The sequence below is a fragment of the Ambystoma mexicanum genome, chromosome 1q (assembly GCF_040938575.1).
Source record: "Ambystoma mexicanum isolate Mex_15411 chromosome 1q, UKY_AmexF1_1, whole genome shotgun sequence".
NCBI lineage: Eukaryota > Metazoa > Chordata > Amphibia > Caudata > Ambystomatidae > Ambystoma > Ambystoma mexicanum.
In genome coordinates, this window is record NC_090922.1 from 239,600,510 (window position 1) to 239,617,476 (window position 16,967).

The 16,967-nt window shown below is 47.6% G+C and overlaps 1 protein-coding gene across 1 annotated transcript in view; it reads right to left on the reverse strand.

Annotated features, from left to right (window-relative positions):
• The window catches only part of PPP1R12C (protein phosphatase 1 regulatory subunit 12C), a 1,339,157-nt gene that overhangs the window by 355,818 nt on the left and 966,372 nt on the right, over positions 1–16,967 (reverse strand). Inside the window, exon 17 of the mRNA XM_069638043.1 lies at positions 14,180–14,229. Within this exon, the coding sequence (XP_069494144.1) occupies positions 14,180–14,229 (50 nt within the window). The remainder of the gene's footprint in view (positions 1–14,179; positions 14,230–16,967) is intronic.

Here is a 16,967-nt window from a genome sequence, read left to right on the forward strand (position 1 = left end):
GCACTGTTTTACAACTATAGAGACCTAGGTGTTCTACACCTTCATATGCCACGTTATAAAGAGCAATGGCGCAGAACGTTCATGATTAACAGCGCTTTCTGGAATTGTACAACAGATGAAAGGAGCTGGTTTCATATATTCAGTCTCCAATTAACTATTTGCTTTTCGTGACACTGTTCAATTTTTATTAATTACAGCTGTTTTTTCCTCGTCTTAGTCATATGTATCAGTATGGATGTCTGAAAGTTGGTTGTATGCACTGCCTCTCGCGAGATCAACCACAGATCTTGCGAGGAAAGGGGGAATAATTAAAATTGTCGTAACCAACCACTGACCTGTTCTGTCCCCCATTGTTGGGCAATATTGTATGTAGTAACCCTGTGGAAGACTACACCAGCCTTGTCCTCTTGGCAATAGGTAACCCAACCATTGGTATAGGCCTCTACTACACAAGTTGGTAGAGTGAGTGAGTGAGCAGCCAGGCTCATTTTAGTTGGGGTCAATGTGAGCTGTAGGGTTTTAACATAGATTCACAGTGACATGTATTCAAATAACACTTATACTCAAGGTTTCTTGATTAAATAATTATTTATTACTTTAACAGTCAGTTTCAAATTAAGCCTTCTTTAGAAGGGAGCAATATGTAACACTTAAAATATACTTCATCTATGCACTCCTTCAGTTAAGCAAGTAAATACCCTTTTGGGATAGCACACAGACACTTCCTACACCCTCGGGTGACTTCAATAGCTAGGACACTGTAGAAACTAATACATCACTTTTCACACTTAAAAGGTATTACTGCAGTTGTGGCAAAAAGGAAACGTTAGGGAAGGAAAAAATGGATAACAAGTTTCTCAAACGGGTAAGCACTTTAGGATTCCCCCAATGCAATATGGATTAACCCTTTCCCACCTATACAAGTAAGGTAAGTATGACTTTTTGAGGGATAGTTAAACACAAAGTCAGAGGGTAAGAAGAGTCTTCAGGGAGCCGGACAGCCAATGTTAGTTGTGCAAAGTCTAGGGAAGCTGAGGCACTTCTTGAAGATAGGCCAAAGTCTTGCACAACATTAAAGAGTTTTGTTGTAAAAATAATCACTGTTGGGTCACAAGCTAGGAGGCTTGTGGAGGGCAAAGCTGCAAGTAACTCTGCAAAAGGCAGCCAATGCAAGTTTCAACTGAGAGCAAGCAAGCTACACATACAAGAGGTAAGTGCCCCTTAGTTCAGAGTACCTTAGGTCTGAAGAAATGGTTCTAGCTGGCTTCTGTTACTGTTGGTCCTGCAGATCCTGTTGTTCCTGGGCTTCAGTCGTGGGGACAAGAGGGAGGAAATCTGGGGACTCCTGCACTACAGTTTCAAGGTCGGCAGTAGCAATTGGCACACTCCAGATCAGCGGCACTTCACGGTTTCAGCTTCTTGCAAATGGCACCACTGCGGTTCTTGGACACCTTGTGGACTTTCATTGCTTGTGGGGTCCAGCACTCTGTTGAGGTGGCTCAGGCTTGTTTAGTACTGCTGACAGGGATTCTGGAAGATCTTCCTGGAGCTCGGGTCCGGCTTAAAAACAAAGCACTCGATTGTGGTGTTCCTGTCCCCTGGCACTTGGCTACTTCAGCAGCAAGGGAAGTACAGCCATCAGGGAGAGGGTTTCCATTCAAGTTAGTCTGGGTCGATTGGTCCCACCAACCCAAGAGGAGAAGTCATCCTTTCCAGGCTTCTCTAGTAGATGTCGAAATTGGAGCTTCAGCGCTGCAGCAGGGCTTCACCGGGCAAACCAACGGTCCAGGTGAAAGGGCCCCTGAGGGACCCTCGAATGTTGAAACCAGGCACAGTCACCACACACAAACTGATATGCCAGACACAAGGTTGTATTCCCAAAAGCTAGGGTTTATTGCAAAGTAAATAGTCTCAGGTGGCCAACTGGTCTCACGCCCCGCGACGTGTGTCTAACAGACCTCGGGAGACGCAAGAAAACAAGACACAAACATCAGTTACATATATACAAAACTATCATCTTACAATCAGTGTCACATCAAAAACCACCCCTTGCACATCTCCTTTGAACTGAGCACGATGATTGACAATCGTGACAAGTTTGACACCGCAAACATTTGTTTTAGCAACAGTTTGCAATTTTGTAAGGCTGCAGACACAAGTCTTTGTTGAAAAGAACAGAATGCTTCTGTTCTCGCTAGCAAGCTGCATGTGGGGGGGAGAGCCACATTCCAGGTCTTCCTATCTCCTAGTTTCTATTTGGGTCCTGGGGGTCGACTCGCTCTCCAAGACTCTACAGGGCTCGAGAAGGGGGGCCGCAAAGAAGAACATAATTCAAGCAATTTAATGTTCGTTCCGAGTATTTTCACTGTGTTTTCGAGACACACTGGCACCTGTGGGCTGATTAGGATGCCTCGCTGCCCTCTTTCAAGGATAGCGCGCGGGAGGAGACCGGTATTTCTATCAGGGTTGCTACGTTATGTTTCAGCATATTTCCCTTGGCCTTGCATTGCACACTGGTAAAGAAGACTATCATGTCAGCAAAGCATTTAGAACAGAAAGCAATAAGCAAACGTTAGAGAAAACAAGATGGCGATTTCGGTCACCTTAAAATGGCCGCACTTTGGTCAAGCTTTGGTTATGTATTACTAACACTAAGAGCATGAGACGATTGGTCTTCATAGTACATTTCCCCGTGATCGAGGGGTGTCTGTTTTTCTGGATCGACACAGGAGGTGCAACATGCCTCTCTTCCAGTTTTTTTTTTCTTCAGTTCCTTAGTCCAGTGGTCGACTCTGCATTCCTTGCAAAATACCTCGCCTTTTATGCAATTCTCTCCCATTCATTAGCAGCCTAGCTGTCACTCACGCAGCAGGGTGACTGTCCTCCAAGGACAGCCAGCCAATCACCTTTGGGTGTATTCATGTAACCAAGTAGACTAAGCACAGGGAGTTTAGGGAACCTCCCTTGCTTCCTGCCCCTGCCAGACACGCTGGAGCCAGAGGCGGCCTTCACTAGTGAATTCTGCCAAAGACAAAACGAACAAAGCAACCAAACCTGGTTAGGCGCACAGAGGAAATCTGAGGAAGGACCTTTCCAACAAGAAATGGCAATAAAAGAAGACTGGGGCCATTTTGACAAAATGGACAGCCATCAGTGCTATACTGCCGCTGCGAACGCAGCCCAAGGTAAAAACGCACAATGGTAGGAAAAAGTAAACCACTGCCACCAGCCATTAATTGTACAAAGGGTAACATAAAAATGGTACATGAGAAGATAGACAAAGGGGATTGTAAGTAACCCTTCCAGCACCCTATTGTAAGACAGTGTGTGCTGGGTCTATAAAGGGAAAAATGCAAGTAAAGTCAATTTCACTTCACTGCTCCTGGAAACAGTTATCTAAGAGAAGGTATTTAAACCTAAGCAGAAATCCAAAGGTTTTCTCTGACGCTGCACTGAGGGTGTTGTGTGTCACAATGTAAAAAGATTATGCCTATGGAGTTTGTCAGACTCCAAAAACTAAAAGAAACAGTGTTCAAATTAAATAAAAATGCATGAGAGAGTGGGAAAAAGGTCTCACTCTCACCAGGATAAAAATGAAAAGTCCTAAAGTCCAGCAAAAGAGTCTCTAAAGTAGAAGGGAATTAGCACATTTCTGAGAATTCACCCATGTATGAATGTACACAGGTAACTTGAATACATGTTACTTTTTGATCGCACATTATATATTAAAATAAATAAATCACATAACTGAATATTAAGTTAGTATTCCACATGTTCTTCGAAAGATGATGCAATCTATTAAATAATTGATTAAAAACAGGGGTCCCCCGCTGACTGTGTTGTGTTTCTCTACCTTCCAGGCACCCAGTCTATAAATAATAGCGGATTGTCCTCTTTTTTTGTTTTTGCAGGAGGGAGTCAGCCTTGACTCCGAACAGGTTATTTCTGTCAAAAAGCAAGTCCAAGAGCTTTGCTTAGACATCTGGAGAAAGCCCGGAGATCTGCAACCAGGAGTGTCTCCTCATGACAGTACCAATGACCATGGAACCTGCGAAGCAGTCTGCTGCATCAAGACCGACTGCAAGATCTGGTACACAAGCCTCCCAGCCATCCTACCTATAGTGGATGGTGTGACAATATTTTACTATAACATTTTACTTACTAAGTGTGCATTTTAAAGTCTTAATACTTGTCAAAATGGAATTATTGGTGTTGCTCTGTGGTGACTCATTGTAGCTCTTGACAACTCTCTCACCCCGTTTAAGACAAAGCCATGCCGCTCTGCTACCTACCTTGATGGGTTTGGCTAAAATCCCAGTGACTCACTGTTCAAAATAACAGGGTGACCTTCCAAAATCCTCCCCCAGGGTGGATTTTGGCAATCCATTTTAACAGCATGTGCCACACAATCAGCTGCATCAAGGCTTTACAGTAAAACCTGGCATGCAGCTTCTTTGCTGTCCTTCACCAAGGCGTTGAAGCCCTTCCTCCCCTAAGCTGGGAGATTCTCTGCTGACACAGAGATAACACTGAACAGGTCAAAAGAGAATTTGGTGAAAGCACTGGATAAACTGCTCTCAGACTGCCCGAAGCAAAAACCTTGCGCCCCCTAGGCGTCCAATTACTTTGTTCTCCCAGGCCGAAAGCAATGAGGGGAAATAAGTGGTTAGAAGATTAGTCGCAGCGGCTGTTAAGGTGGATTTCTAAACTCTGGTCTGGTAGACAGATGTTTAGGAGGCCACCCTAGTTATAGTGAACAGGGGAAACTCTGGGAGCTTAGCCAAACCAATCAAGGTAGCATGGAGAGCAGTCAAGGCTTAGTCTTACCAGGGGTCCACAATGAGTCCACACAGTGAGTGATCAAGGATTACATTTGGAAGGGCAAGTACAAATATACTATATCATTGGCAAAATAACTCACCATAAAATCACTCAGAACGGGTAATATCACACAATACTAATATAATACATCTGTAAATTCAGTGTAGAATAATCAATTCACCCCACCAATACCTGAAAGGGAAGTAATTAATTATACCAGTAACAGCTTACAGGAATAGTAACGTTAACTTATAAAGTCCAACCCTAATTTGAATGGGGCCTTGTGCTCAAGAGTTGACAAAGTTTCCAATAGTTTTAGGAGTTGGGAAAAAGTTAGGGAAGGGCTCTGTGGATGAGACAATTGTTCCAAAAGATTGTCTGATGAGTTTACTGGTGAGTAAAATGCTTTTCTAGCTTTTGGGAGGGCTTTTGCAACAAGTGATGGCAAAGCCAAAGTATGGTAAGCCAATCAAAGTTCTACACAAACCTATAAAGGGTGGAGATAGGGGTACCGGTAAGTATGGTTAATACTCACCACCAGATTTGGCAGGTCAAAGTAGGGTAGCTTCAGCCAGATTTTGCTGCCAAAGGTTCTGGTTGAAGAAGCCCACGAGCTGTGGGTGCAAGCGATGTTCCGGTTGGGCCCAGGAGCAATGCAGCAGACACTGATGCAGTCAAGGCACTTGGAGATGGGGGAAAGCAGGTTTCAGAGAAGTTCATCGACGCACAGCGACAGCAGGCGTCAGTTGTCGTGGAAGGAACAAGTTACTTATCTGTAACTGTTCTCCATCGTGGGTCTGGCATGGATTCACATGCTCATGAATATTCCCTGTCAGGCTGGAAATCCTCTGAAAAAGAAAAACCAGTTTAATTTCTGAACTGTCTTTCTCCCATAATCCATTCACTGAGCTCTGGGTCATACTACCCCCAGCCAATAGCTGCCTTCTACCTAAGCCTCTCCTTTGGCAGCCATCTTCAGATTTGGTAGCACGTAAAGTGCCAGTAGGAACAAGAGAAGAGCCGCAGAGTATTCGCATGCGAATCCATGCCAGACCCATGCTGGAGAACAACAGTTTACAGGTAAGTAACTTGTCCCTTCTCCAGCATGGGGTCGGGCATGAATTCACATGCTCCTGAGTAAAGAATACATAGCAGTACACACATTCACAACCACGGGAGGTGTCAAGTTTCACCATAAGCATCTCTTACTTCCTCACCAGGCTGACCTTCAAGCGAACAGGTTGCGCAGCACTGCTTTGCCAACTCCGGACTCCTCCCAGGAATCCCTGTCGATGCAGTAGAATCTCGAGAAGGTGTGCGTCAACCTCCACATAGCAGCTCTGCAGATATCTAGCATGGGCACACCAAACCGGAACGCCTTATAGCAGAGTTCGCTCTGGTCGAATGGGCTCTCGAACGGCCAGGCAACGGGTGGTTTGCCAACCGGTGACAATGGGGGATGCAGCCGGAGAGCCACCTGGAAATGGAAGCCTTAGACAGGGCCTTCCCATGGTTCCCAGACGTCTTCCGGAAACTCTTAGTGCGGTCCACACAGAACTTCAGCGCTCTAGCCACATTCATAGAGTGCAAAGTCCCTTCAGCCAGCGATGAAGACGTCGGAAAAAAACACAGGTAACAGCAAGGGCTTGTTGAGATGAAAGTCCAACGGCACCTTGGGCATGAAGAAGGGTTGCGTCCGGAGCAAAACCCTTGTCTCGCGAAAAGTCAAGTAAGGTGTCTTAGGGTATAGGGCCTGAATATCACCTACCCATCGTGCAGAAGTGATGGCCACAAGGAACGCAGTCTTCCATGACAAGAACTTCAGTGGAACTGTCTGCATAGGTTCGAATGGGGGGCTCATGAGCCTAGGTAGTACCACATTGAGCTCCCACACCGGAGCTTGAGCCTTCACCGGCGGGAACGAACAGAACAGTCCTTTGACTAACTTCTTAACCAGACGGTGTTGACCTTAACAATGACCGTCCTGGAGATCTGGTGTAGCGGGAGATAGCCGCCAGATGAACCTTGATGGAGGTATGAGCCAGTCCCGCTGTGGCCAACGACAGCAAATATGGTAGCACCTGCGGAGCAGTGACTCTTAGAGGGTAATCATCTGTGCACAGCACCACACCGCAAACCTCTTCCATTCATGTCCGTAGCATTTTAGAGCAGACTATGCCCTGGCTTTGGCAAGCACCTTCTTGCAGTCCGTCGGTAGATCGTAACCCCAAATTCCAGCGCTGCAGGATCGAGGCCTTTAGGTTTAGCGATCGTGGGTCGTAGTGCAGAATTGCACCTCCTTCCCTGGCGAGAAGATCTGCGACCACTGGAAGCTTCACTGGAGGGGACACTGACATGCTGAGAAGGTCTGGGTACCAGATCTGCCTCGGCCATGCTGTTGCAACGAGGATCATCCTGCACCGGGACTATTTGAGGTGATTGAGGAGTTGAAGCAACAGCAACGGAGGGAACGCATACAGAAACAGGCCGTCCCAGGGGAATGAGAATGCGTCCCCCATACTCCCAGACTGGGGAAACCTGCAGGCGAACCTCCGGCACATGGTGATCGTCGCCGTCACAAACAGATCGATCTGGGGATTGCCCCATCTGCTGAACCGGTGGTCCACTTGGTCCTGCCGAAGCTCCCATTCGTGGCAAGAGCGAAGCTCCCTGCTGAGCGAGTCGGCTACTGTGTTCTTTACTCCTGCCAGGTGAAAAGGAATGAGGAACATCCCCTGGGCGACGGCCCAGTGCCATAAGTCCTGTGCCTCTATGGAGAGCGCTGGCGATCAGCCCCTGCTTCCGGATGTAGAACATCGTGGTGGTATGGTCTGTGAAGACCCGCACCACCTTTCCCTTAAGGGATGGAAGGAACGACTTGAGAGCCCAAAACGCTGCCCGTAGTTCCAGAACGTTGATGTGCAACGTCTTCTCCTCTGGCAACCACAGGCCTCTGGAATGAAGGCTTCTGGTGTGAGCTCCCCATCCTTGCAGGGAGGCGTCCATCGTGACAGTCTCCTGTTGTGGTGGGGTCTGGAAATCCATGCCTTCAGACAGATGAGGGCACGCCCCACCAACTTATCGCCCGACGGAAGCTCTCGTCGAGCGTGATCCTGTCCTGGAAGCTTCACGACATTTTGATCCAATGGGTGTCGAAGAACTCCTGCAGTGGGCGCATCCGTAGCCTGCCGAGCCGGATGAAGTATATGCACAATGACATCATGCCAAGCAGAGACTTGATGGTCCTCACCCTGGTGATTTTCAATGCCAACAGCCGTTGCACCTTGCCCAGGATGGCCGCTATCCTCAACTCCGACAGTGCTGCCAAACATGACAGTGTTGAGACGGGATCCCAGGCATAGAGCATCCTGTGATGGAGTCAAGCAGGACTCTGCATACATCAGAGAACCCCAGATCTGGCAGAAAGCGAACTGTCCTCACTGTGTGGTCGACGGCGACTTCCCTTGATCTGGCCCGGATGAGCCAGTCGTCCAAGTAGGGGTAGACATGAATCCTTTGCAGTCGTAGGTGGGCCACCAACGGAGCAAGGCACTTTGTGAAGACTCTGGGTGCCGATTTCAGCCCAAAGGGAAGGGCCTTGTATTGGTAATGCACCCCTTGAACGACAAAGCTAAGAACTTGCGGTGTCCCTTGTGAATGGGGATGTGGAAGTAAGCATCCTCCAGGTCCAGCGACAACGGAAAGTCCTCCTCTTCCAGTTGTCCGAGAACGTGTTGAAGGGTGACCTTTCACAACTTGTATTTGTGCAGTCATCGCAGGTCGAGAATGGGCCTCCAGCCACCGTTCTTCTTATGTACAAGAAAGTACCTTGAGTACACTCTGGATCTGCTTTGGAACTAGCTCTATCGCTTTTTTCTTTAGCATGGCTCGGACCTCCAACAGCAGTTGAGAGACGTGGTCTTCCTGCCGGTCCACTGTAATTCTAGAGTGCATCTGTGCGCAAGAGCGTCTAGCACCCAACATTCAGTCGAGATGGTCTTCCACATGCTGATGAAGTTCACCAGCCGGCCTCCCATCGGGGTGCACGGGTGGGGACCAGATGTCCCGGCTGGTTCATTCCTGTTTGGTAGTAGAAGGGTCGCCTTGGGGTCCTTGGCGACAACGGCATCCTCCTGCAGAGGTCTTGGAGCAGCCCCTATTGGTCTCCTGGGCAGAGGATTGGGAGGGTTGGCGGTAGTCTTCCTACGCCGTAACCCTTTGAAGCAAGGAGAGACTGATCTCCTGGTCAAAAGGACAGCCGTCGCTGATGTAGCGTGCCCAGGGCATGTGCCGTGTCTGTGTGCGCCTTGATGGCTTGTAGAGACTAATCTACAGCCTTCCCAAAATTATTCGCTCGGTTAAAGGGCATGTCCAAAACCCTTGTCTGGACCTCCTGTCGAAAGTTGGTGGCCTTGAGCCAACCACAACAAAGGCAAACACTGTTGCCCATCTGGCAGAATCCCGCATCGGCGATGTCCGTGGCCACCGTGATGGCGTGGTCTGACACCACCTCGCCTTCTTGCAGAATTTCCAACACTTCCGACCTCTTGTCTTTGGGGAGGAAGACCAAAAGAAGAGCAAGCTTGAACCCTAGCTCGCGGTCGTAGCAAGCAACAATAGCTAGGGCGTTGGCGGCTTTGATGGTTGTAGCCACTGAGTGGATAACTCTCCGTCCCATAGCATCCAACTTCTTCCCCTGACATTTCCATCATTGCCATCCCCTTCCTGGATGGTCTGAAGGTAGGTGAGCTCCTCCGAGGAGATATGGGTGCCCTGGAGGACCTCTTCGCCACCCCGCCTCCCTTTCACATCCAGAGGGGACGGTCTCAAAGAAATTATCGGCATCCTCTTTTCCGGGGATCTTCTCAATGGGCTGGAATGAAGACTCCCTCCTGGCAGGGAGGGACATTCTTGCCTTCGGAAGTACGCCCTGCGGATCCGCCTCCGCTGCCTTCGAAAGGGATGCCACCAACACCTCGATGGAAGGCAGAGCCTTCGTCGGGTGTACCAGGGCCTTCACAGTCAGGACCGATCCCTTGTCCTGCTTGGCCCTTGTGGTCATCCCGAATGCCTTGCCCTGCTTGGGGGGGGGGGTCGGGGGGGGGAGTGTCGGAGCCTCAATCCCCCTTGGCCTTCTCCGGTAAGGGCAGGCTGGCATTGGACTTATCCTTGGCCGTCTCTGGGACCACCTCGAGTCTGCCCGGATGGTCCGACTTCCTCTTGAACGAAGATCCTGAGCGTTGACTGGTGACGGAAGTCGCCAGAGACCTCAGACGCGCCCTGGCCGCAGAGGAGCCCACTGCAACTGCGCGGCCGGCGGCAGTGGACTTGCGGTGCTTAGCCTTTTGGTGGACCCCCGCAGGAGGGCTGCACTCAAAGGACTTGGAAGCTTGCTCAGCATTTCCGGATCCGGGAGAGGCATGCTCCTGGGCTCCCTCCCCACTCCCCGCCCACCTCCCTCCCCCAGTGCATAGGCCTTGGCCTGTAGCCACTCCTTCAGCCGTCCACGCCGATCCTTCAAAGTGCGAGTCGAGAGTTAACGGCAAAATGCACAATCTTCCTCCATGTGCATTGGGTAAAGGCAGTAAAGGCACTGGGAATGCTTATCGTCCTTATAAACATTCTGCAGACCGCAGTCGGTACAAAGCTTGAAAAGAGGAGGGAATCCTTCTCGTCCCCCATGCTTCACGCGGTGCAGGCCTTGAAGAATCTTTCTGGAAGCCTCCAAGAAGAAACTCGACGAAATTCACCCTTGAGGGGCACTGAAGAATCCGAAAAACGGGTCACCGTTAGAAAGTTGATCGATGGAGCAACTGTTCCAAAATGCGAAAAACGCAGTAAAAGCTCGAGAGATAAGTATGAGGACCCCCAACACTTGAATGTGCGGAGAAAAAAGGGCTTAGGTAGAGGGCAGTCATTGGCTAGGGGCAGTATGACCCAGAGCTTAGTGATTGGTTTAGAAGAGAAAGGCAGTTCAGAAATGAAACTGATTTTTCTTTTACCGAGGACTGACAGGGAATATTCATGAGCATGTGAATCCATGCCAGACTCCATGCTGGAGAAGTAAGAAGCCTTCTAGTTCCAGACCTGTGATGCTGGGACATCGAAACTTCGAAGGAAGGTGACTTATGGGACAAGCTGAAGACTCCTGACGTTCCGAGTCAAAACGCTGAACAGCAATGCTTCTACCAGAGTAGTCCAAATTGGAGTTAGTCAGTCAACTGGATGGCACAGGAATGCTTCCGAAGACTCCAAACTGCAGGGCACCAAGACCACATCGAGACTGGTTGTTCCCACCATTCCAAGGGGTTTAAGTGCTAACAAGGGTCTTTTTTAAGATCGGTAGCCAGACAGGGCTCCACCAGGACAGCAGCAGGAGTTGGTCCCCAGGCCTCTTCAGGACAGGTCCAGAGGTCTTGCTTTGTCTGCACAGGATACTTGGATCCTCATCAGAATTCCGAAGAATGGCTGCAGGACTACTCATACTCAAGTCCAGGTGAGCACAGAAGCTCAGCCCAACTGATGGAAGATCTGCCCTTCACACGCACCCCAGCAGCAGTGGTCCAATCAGGGACCACTATGGGCAAACCCATGCATACACTCTAGACACCTTGAAACCAGTTTGTGGATTGGGTCCTGCCAGTCCTATCCCACTTCCTGGCTTGCAGCACACATGGCCTGCACTAGCCTGTTAGGCAAGATTTGGTGCAGTACCCTAGGGGTGCACTACAACAACCTTAACCTCCTGACAATAGGATCCCAACCTTTAGTATAAGTCTGTACTACACAGGTTGGTAGTGTGGTTGGGCAGCCCGGCTCATCTCTAGGAGGGGTCAATGTGAGCAGTAGGGTAGTTACACAGAGATTCACGGTGACAATTATCCAAATAAACACTTACACTCAAGGTTTCTTGATTAAACTATTAAACACTCTTTGAATAAGCCTCCTTCAGAAAGGGCAATATACAGTAGCAAACAAATACACTCCAGGGTACACACTTCTAGTTCTCTAAACTAACAAGTACCCATTTGGGATGGTGCACACAATTCCTACACCCTCACATCCTCAGGTGACTTAAATAACTAGGACACTGTGGGCATTAATATATCACTGGTACATTGTAGAGCAATACCAAGATGAGTGTCAAAGAAAAAGGGTTATTAGAATAAAACAAGAGATCACACAATTATCCTGAAACAGGTAAGTACTTTTTGAACCCCCAATGCAAAGTAAGTTAACCTCTTCCTGGAAGGACAGGTAAAGCACAATGTCAGAGGAGAGGAGAGAAGAGAAGAGTCATTCAGGGAGCCAGGACAGCCACTGTTAAGTCAGCAAACGTCTAGGTGAGCTGAAGCACTTCTTGCAGGTAAGTAAAAATATTGCACAATGTTTTAGAAGTCTTTGTAGAAAAAGTAGAATATTGATTCTGAGAGGCTTGTTAGGGGCAAAAAAGCAAGCAACTCTGCAAGAGCAGCCAAGACAAGTCTCAATTGAGAACAAGTGAGGCTACACAACAAGTGGTAAGTTCTCTCAGACTTTACAGTACCTTTGGTTAGAAGAAATGGTTCTAGCTGGCTTCTGTTCCTGTGCAGCTCTGCAGATCCTGTTGTTCCTGGGCCTCAGTCGTGGGGACAAAAGGGAGGACTTCTGGGGACACCTGCTCTGCAATGGGACCGACAGCAACAGCAAAGGACAAACTTCAATTCAGCAGCACTTAGCGGTTTCAGCTCCTCGCGCCTCAGTAAATAGCACCACTGCGGTTCTCAGATACCACTTTGGACTTTCCTCGCAACTGGCGTCTAGCACTCTGTTGAGGTGGCTCAGGCTTGGACAGTCCTGCTTCCTGGGATTCGAGGATCTTCCTGGAGATCGGGTCCGACTTAAGTGACGCACTCAATCTTGTGTTCCTCTCCCTGGCACTTCGGTTTGAGCAGCAGACGTACAGCCAGCTTTGAGAGGATGTCCAGAAGGGCTCACTTTGGAGTGGATTGGTCCCACCAACTCAAGGGGAGAAGTCGTCCTTGCAGGGCTTCTCTAGTCAAGGCAAATTCAGAGCTTCAGCACAGAAGCAGGGCTTCACCAGGCAAACCAACGGTCCAGGAGTTACAGCAGGCATCTCTTCCAAGTTCTTCGGATTCCTTCGTCCAGTGGTCGACTGCCTTCCAAGCAAAAAGCCTTGCCTTTTACGCAGGTTTCTCCCATTCATCTGCATCCTAGCTGTCAATCACACAGCAGGGTGGCTGTCCCCCAAGGACAGCCAGTCGGCCAATCACCTTTGTGCGCATTCCTGCAACCAAGGGGAATTAAGCACAGGGAGTTTCGGTCACCTCGTTCACTTCCTGCCCCTGCCAGTCATGCTGGAACCAGAAGTTGGCTTTGCCAGTGAATCCTGCCAAAGAAAACGAACAAAGGGACCAAACATGGTTTGGCACACAGAGTAAATCTCAAGAAGGACCTTTCCAACAACAAATGGCAAAAAAAGACTGGGCCATTTTGACAAACTGGGCACTCATGGGTGCCTTACTGCAGCTGCGAACGCAGCCAGTGGTAAAAACCCACAATGGTAGAAAAAAGTAATGCCACCAGAAATTAACTGTAGAAAGGGTAACATAAAAATGTTACATGAGAAACTTGACAAAGGGGATACTAAGTAACCCCTCCAGCACCCTATTGTAAGATAGTGTGTGCTGGGTCTAGACAGTTACAAAATGTAAGTAAAGTCAATTTTACTTTACTGCTCTTGGAAACAGTACTTTTAACAAGAGAAGGTATTTAAACCTTTGGGAAATCTAAGCGACTTCCCTGTGTCACTGCACTGAAGGTGCAGTGTGTCACAATGTAAAGATGATGCCTAGGGAGTTTGTCAGACTCCTAAATCAAAACACACACAGAAACCAAATCAGACCAAAACACATGGGTGACTGAGGAAAAAAGGGCTCACTCATTCCAGGTAAAAATCAAAAAAATCCTGAGTCCAGAAAAAGAGCTGGGACTCTTAAGGAGAGAGGAATTGGAGACTAAAATGAAAATGCTCCCCAATACTCTTGTTCCTTTTACTTGGAAATCAGCAAATCTTAATGGGTAGGCAACTCGAAAAGCATTCAACTATACCTCATAGTTTTACTTTCTTTAATACACAAATTGCAGAAGGAAATTCCAGTAAACGTTAAATCAAGTAGCTAATGGTGTTACATATGACCAAACAGGAAAACACAAACAAGAAAACTGCTCTCCAATAACTCATGACAATCATCTAGTTCAGACTGATTAAATGATTTCAACAGAAGAACAGACCAGTAATTCCACAACGACCAAGGCAATTTCTTAGCAAAAGTAGTTAATAAAAAGGTATCCATACCCAGGTCCTGGCGTCTCATCGTTGTTTACAGTCTCAAAATCCTCTTCACCCTGCATTGACAGAACATATTTAAACTACAAATATGACTCCAAAGAGAAAAATTAAACTTGTATAGGCGTATATAGATGGCAGATACAACAAACATGCCTTTATGTTACTGATTTATTGAAAAGTGGCTACCTCCATGGGTCTTAAGACGCAATTTGGTTGTGTGCAACCAAACGAAAACAGAAGGTGCTTCTTAACCCTTCAGGAAGTCCACCAATTTCCATAATTTGTAAAAAGCCAAAACACATCTCTACAAGTCCTAAACCTTCCCTTACATCTACCCACCCAGTCACTGTGCCCCCCACAATACTACTGCGTGAATACTCTGAAGACCATGTGTGTACCTACAAGTATACTGTGGGTCTATTCAACTCATATGCCTAATAACACTCTTGTACCACTTAGCCCTCTCTGAGATGATCACACAACAACCGCTTGCACTAAGAGCTCCACGAACGAATGTGCAATTCACCCCCTTAAAAAAAATATATATATATATTGCCATTATCTGCCATATCCTTTCCAAAAACTTCAGTGTACCTCCAAAAGGCACCTCCCCCACTAAACAAAATACCTATAAGTCTTGTTAGGAGACTGTCCACAAACCCATGGGCAAAGTGTTGGGAAGAACAACCAGTACAGTATGCGCACAGAGTCTCGCAAAGTTCTCGGTTTTCACAGTTGGTAGCTAGAAAAGCAGTTCAGCTTCACTCTCAGGAGGGTAGAAACGTGTTAATACAGAACACCCCCACAAACTCCCACTCCACAATGTTGGATTACCTAAATGGGAGTTGTGTATGTACTTAAGAAAAGTTACTTACCTTGGAATTTTTAAAGTGCGTCTTGGTGTAGCATTGTAATAAAGTGTTATGTTTAAAACTTACCTGTGTGGGTCTTTTTCTTATAATTTCAGCTAAGTTTTTACCGTACAACAGTACCCCTTCCTCCTTAGTTCAGCCTTGCCGATTGTTCAAAGCTACTCAAGAGTGGTTTTGCTCAACTGGAGTTGCGAACAACCTGGCTAACCATAGATGGGCTTTTCTAAGTCCGACCACGAAAAACCAGCCTAACACACGATTCAGCTTGGAATCCCAGGTAAGTGCCTTTGTTTGTCGGAACTGCCAGGATTGGGTTTGGGACTGTCTAGTCCCAAAACACATTCCTGCTGGGAAGGGTATGTGCTGGGTAGATGTGGGGTTTGCAATGACTGTTGGGGAGAATTTTCATTTCAGTGCTTAATTCCTCCCACCTTAGAGACCCCCAGCTCTTTTGCAGGAATTTATGTCTTTTTAATTTTAAGCCTGGAGCGAGCAAGACCTTTTTCTCACTCTCTCATGTGTTTTGATGTGATTTGGATGATAGGTTTCCTCTGTTTTTGGAGTATGACAAACTCCATAGGAATCTATGTTTTGTATTGTTACACACAGTACCTTCAGTGCAGTGCCCCTGAGAAATCCTTTAGTTTCTCATAAGGTTTAAATACCTTATCTTGTGTGAACTATTGTCCCCAAGAATAGTAAAGTGAAATTGACTTTACTTACCTTTTCTCTTTGTAGCTCCAGCACACACAATCTTGTTTGGAGTGCTGGGGGGGTTACCTAGTAGCCCCTTCTCCTACATTCTCATGTAACATTGGTTATGTTACACGCACTACTTTAAATGGCTGGTGGCAGTGGTTTAGATTTCCTATGATTGTGCTTTCCAAACGCAGGCTGAATCCTCAGCTGCACTGTAGCACCCATGGGTGAGCATTTTGTTAAAAAGGCCCCAGTCTTTTTTCACCATTTTCTATTTGTGAGGTCTTTCTTGGGTTTTACTCGTGGGGTGAGTTCAGCCCTTTTGTTAGTTTTGCCTTTGGCAGGCTTCAACCCTGAAGCCTGTCTCTTGTTCCAGTGTGTCTGGAAAAGCAGGATGTGAGGGAGGTTCCGAAAACTCCTGTCCTTTGTCTCTAGGAACGCCTGAATGCAACCAGTCCAGATTGGCTGGCTGGTTGTCTTTTCAGGACAGCCTCCCTGCTGCCTGCTGTGTGATTGACAGTTTAGGCTGTGCATGAATGGGAGAAACCTGCTTAAAAGGTGAGGGTTTTGGGACTAGAGGCAGAGTCGACCACTGGGAGAAACACCCGACAAAGAAACTGAACAAAGCTTAATCCATTAACTAACACACAGGATAATAATTGTTCTTTTATAAAGCGCTTAATACCAAGACCAGTTTCTAAGCGCGAGCCCGGGATTCGAACCTGTGTTGCTATGCGTTGTCTTGCTTTCAAGACAAACTAGTTGCCCCTGAGCTATCCTCCCGGATACTTTCAAAAGGCTGTTGGTAGTTTTTGTGGTAAAATTGATACATAGTTTGACACCAGTGACAGTTCTACTATATCATCATTATGACCACGCACAAAGATATACAGTAATTGTATTTAGTTAGCAAAACCACATAAGATAATGGGCCTCATTACACAGTAGGCGGTAACCATGGCGCTATTAGCGCCATGGTTGCTGCCGGTACCGTACCGAGTCATCCATGGTGAATGGCGGAATTACCACCACATTCCAAGGTGAGTGGGGGCGGTAATTCCCCATTCCCTTTTGAGCCCCCATAGGGCTCAATGGGAATGGGGAAGGCGGCAATTACGGTACCGCAAATTGCGGTACCGTAATTGCCTCCAAGATCCCTTTGCGGGCCCGCTCCTTAACAGCTGTTAAAACCAGCCGTTGAGATCGGGTCCCGCAAAGGGACC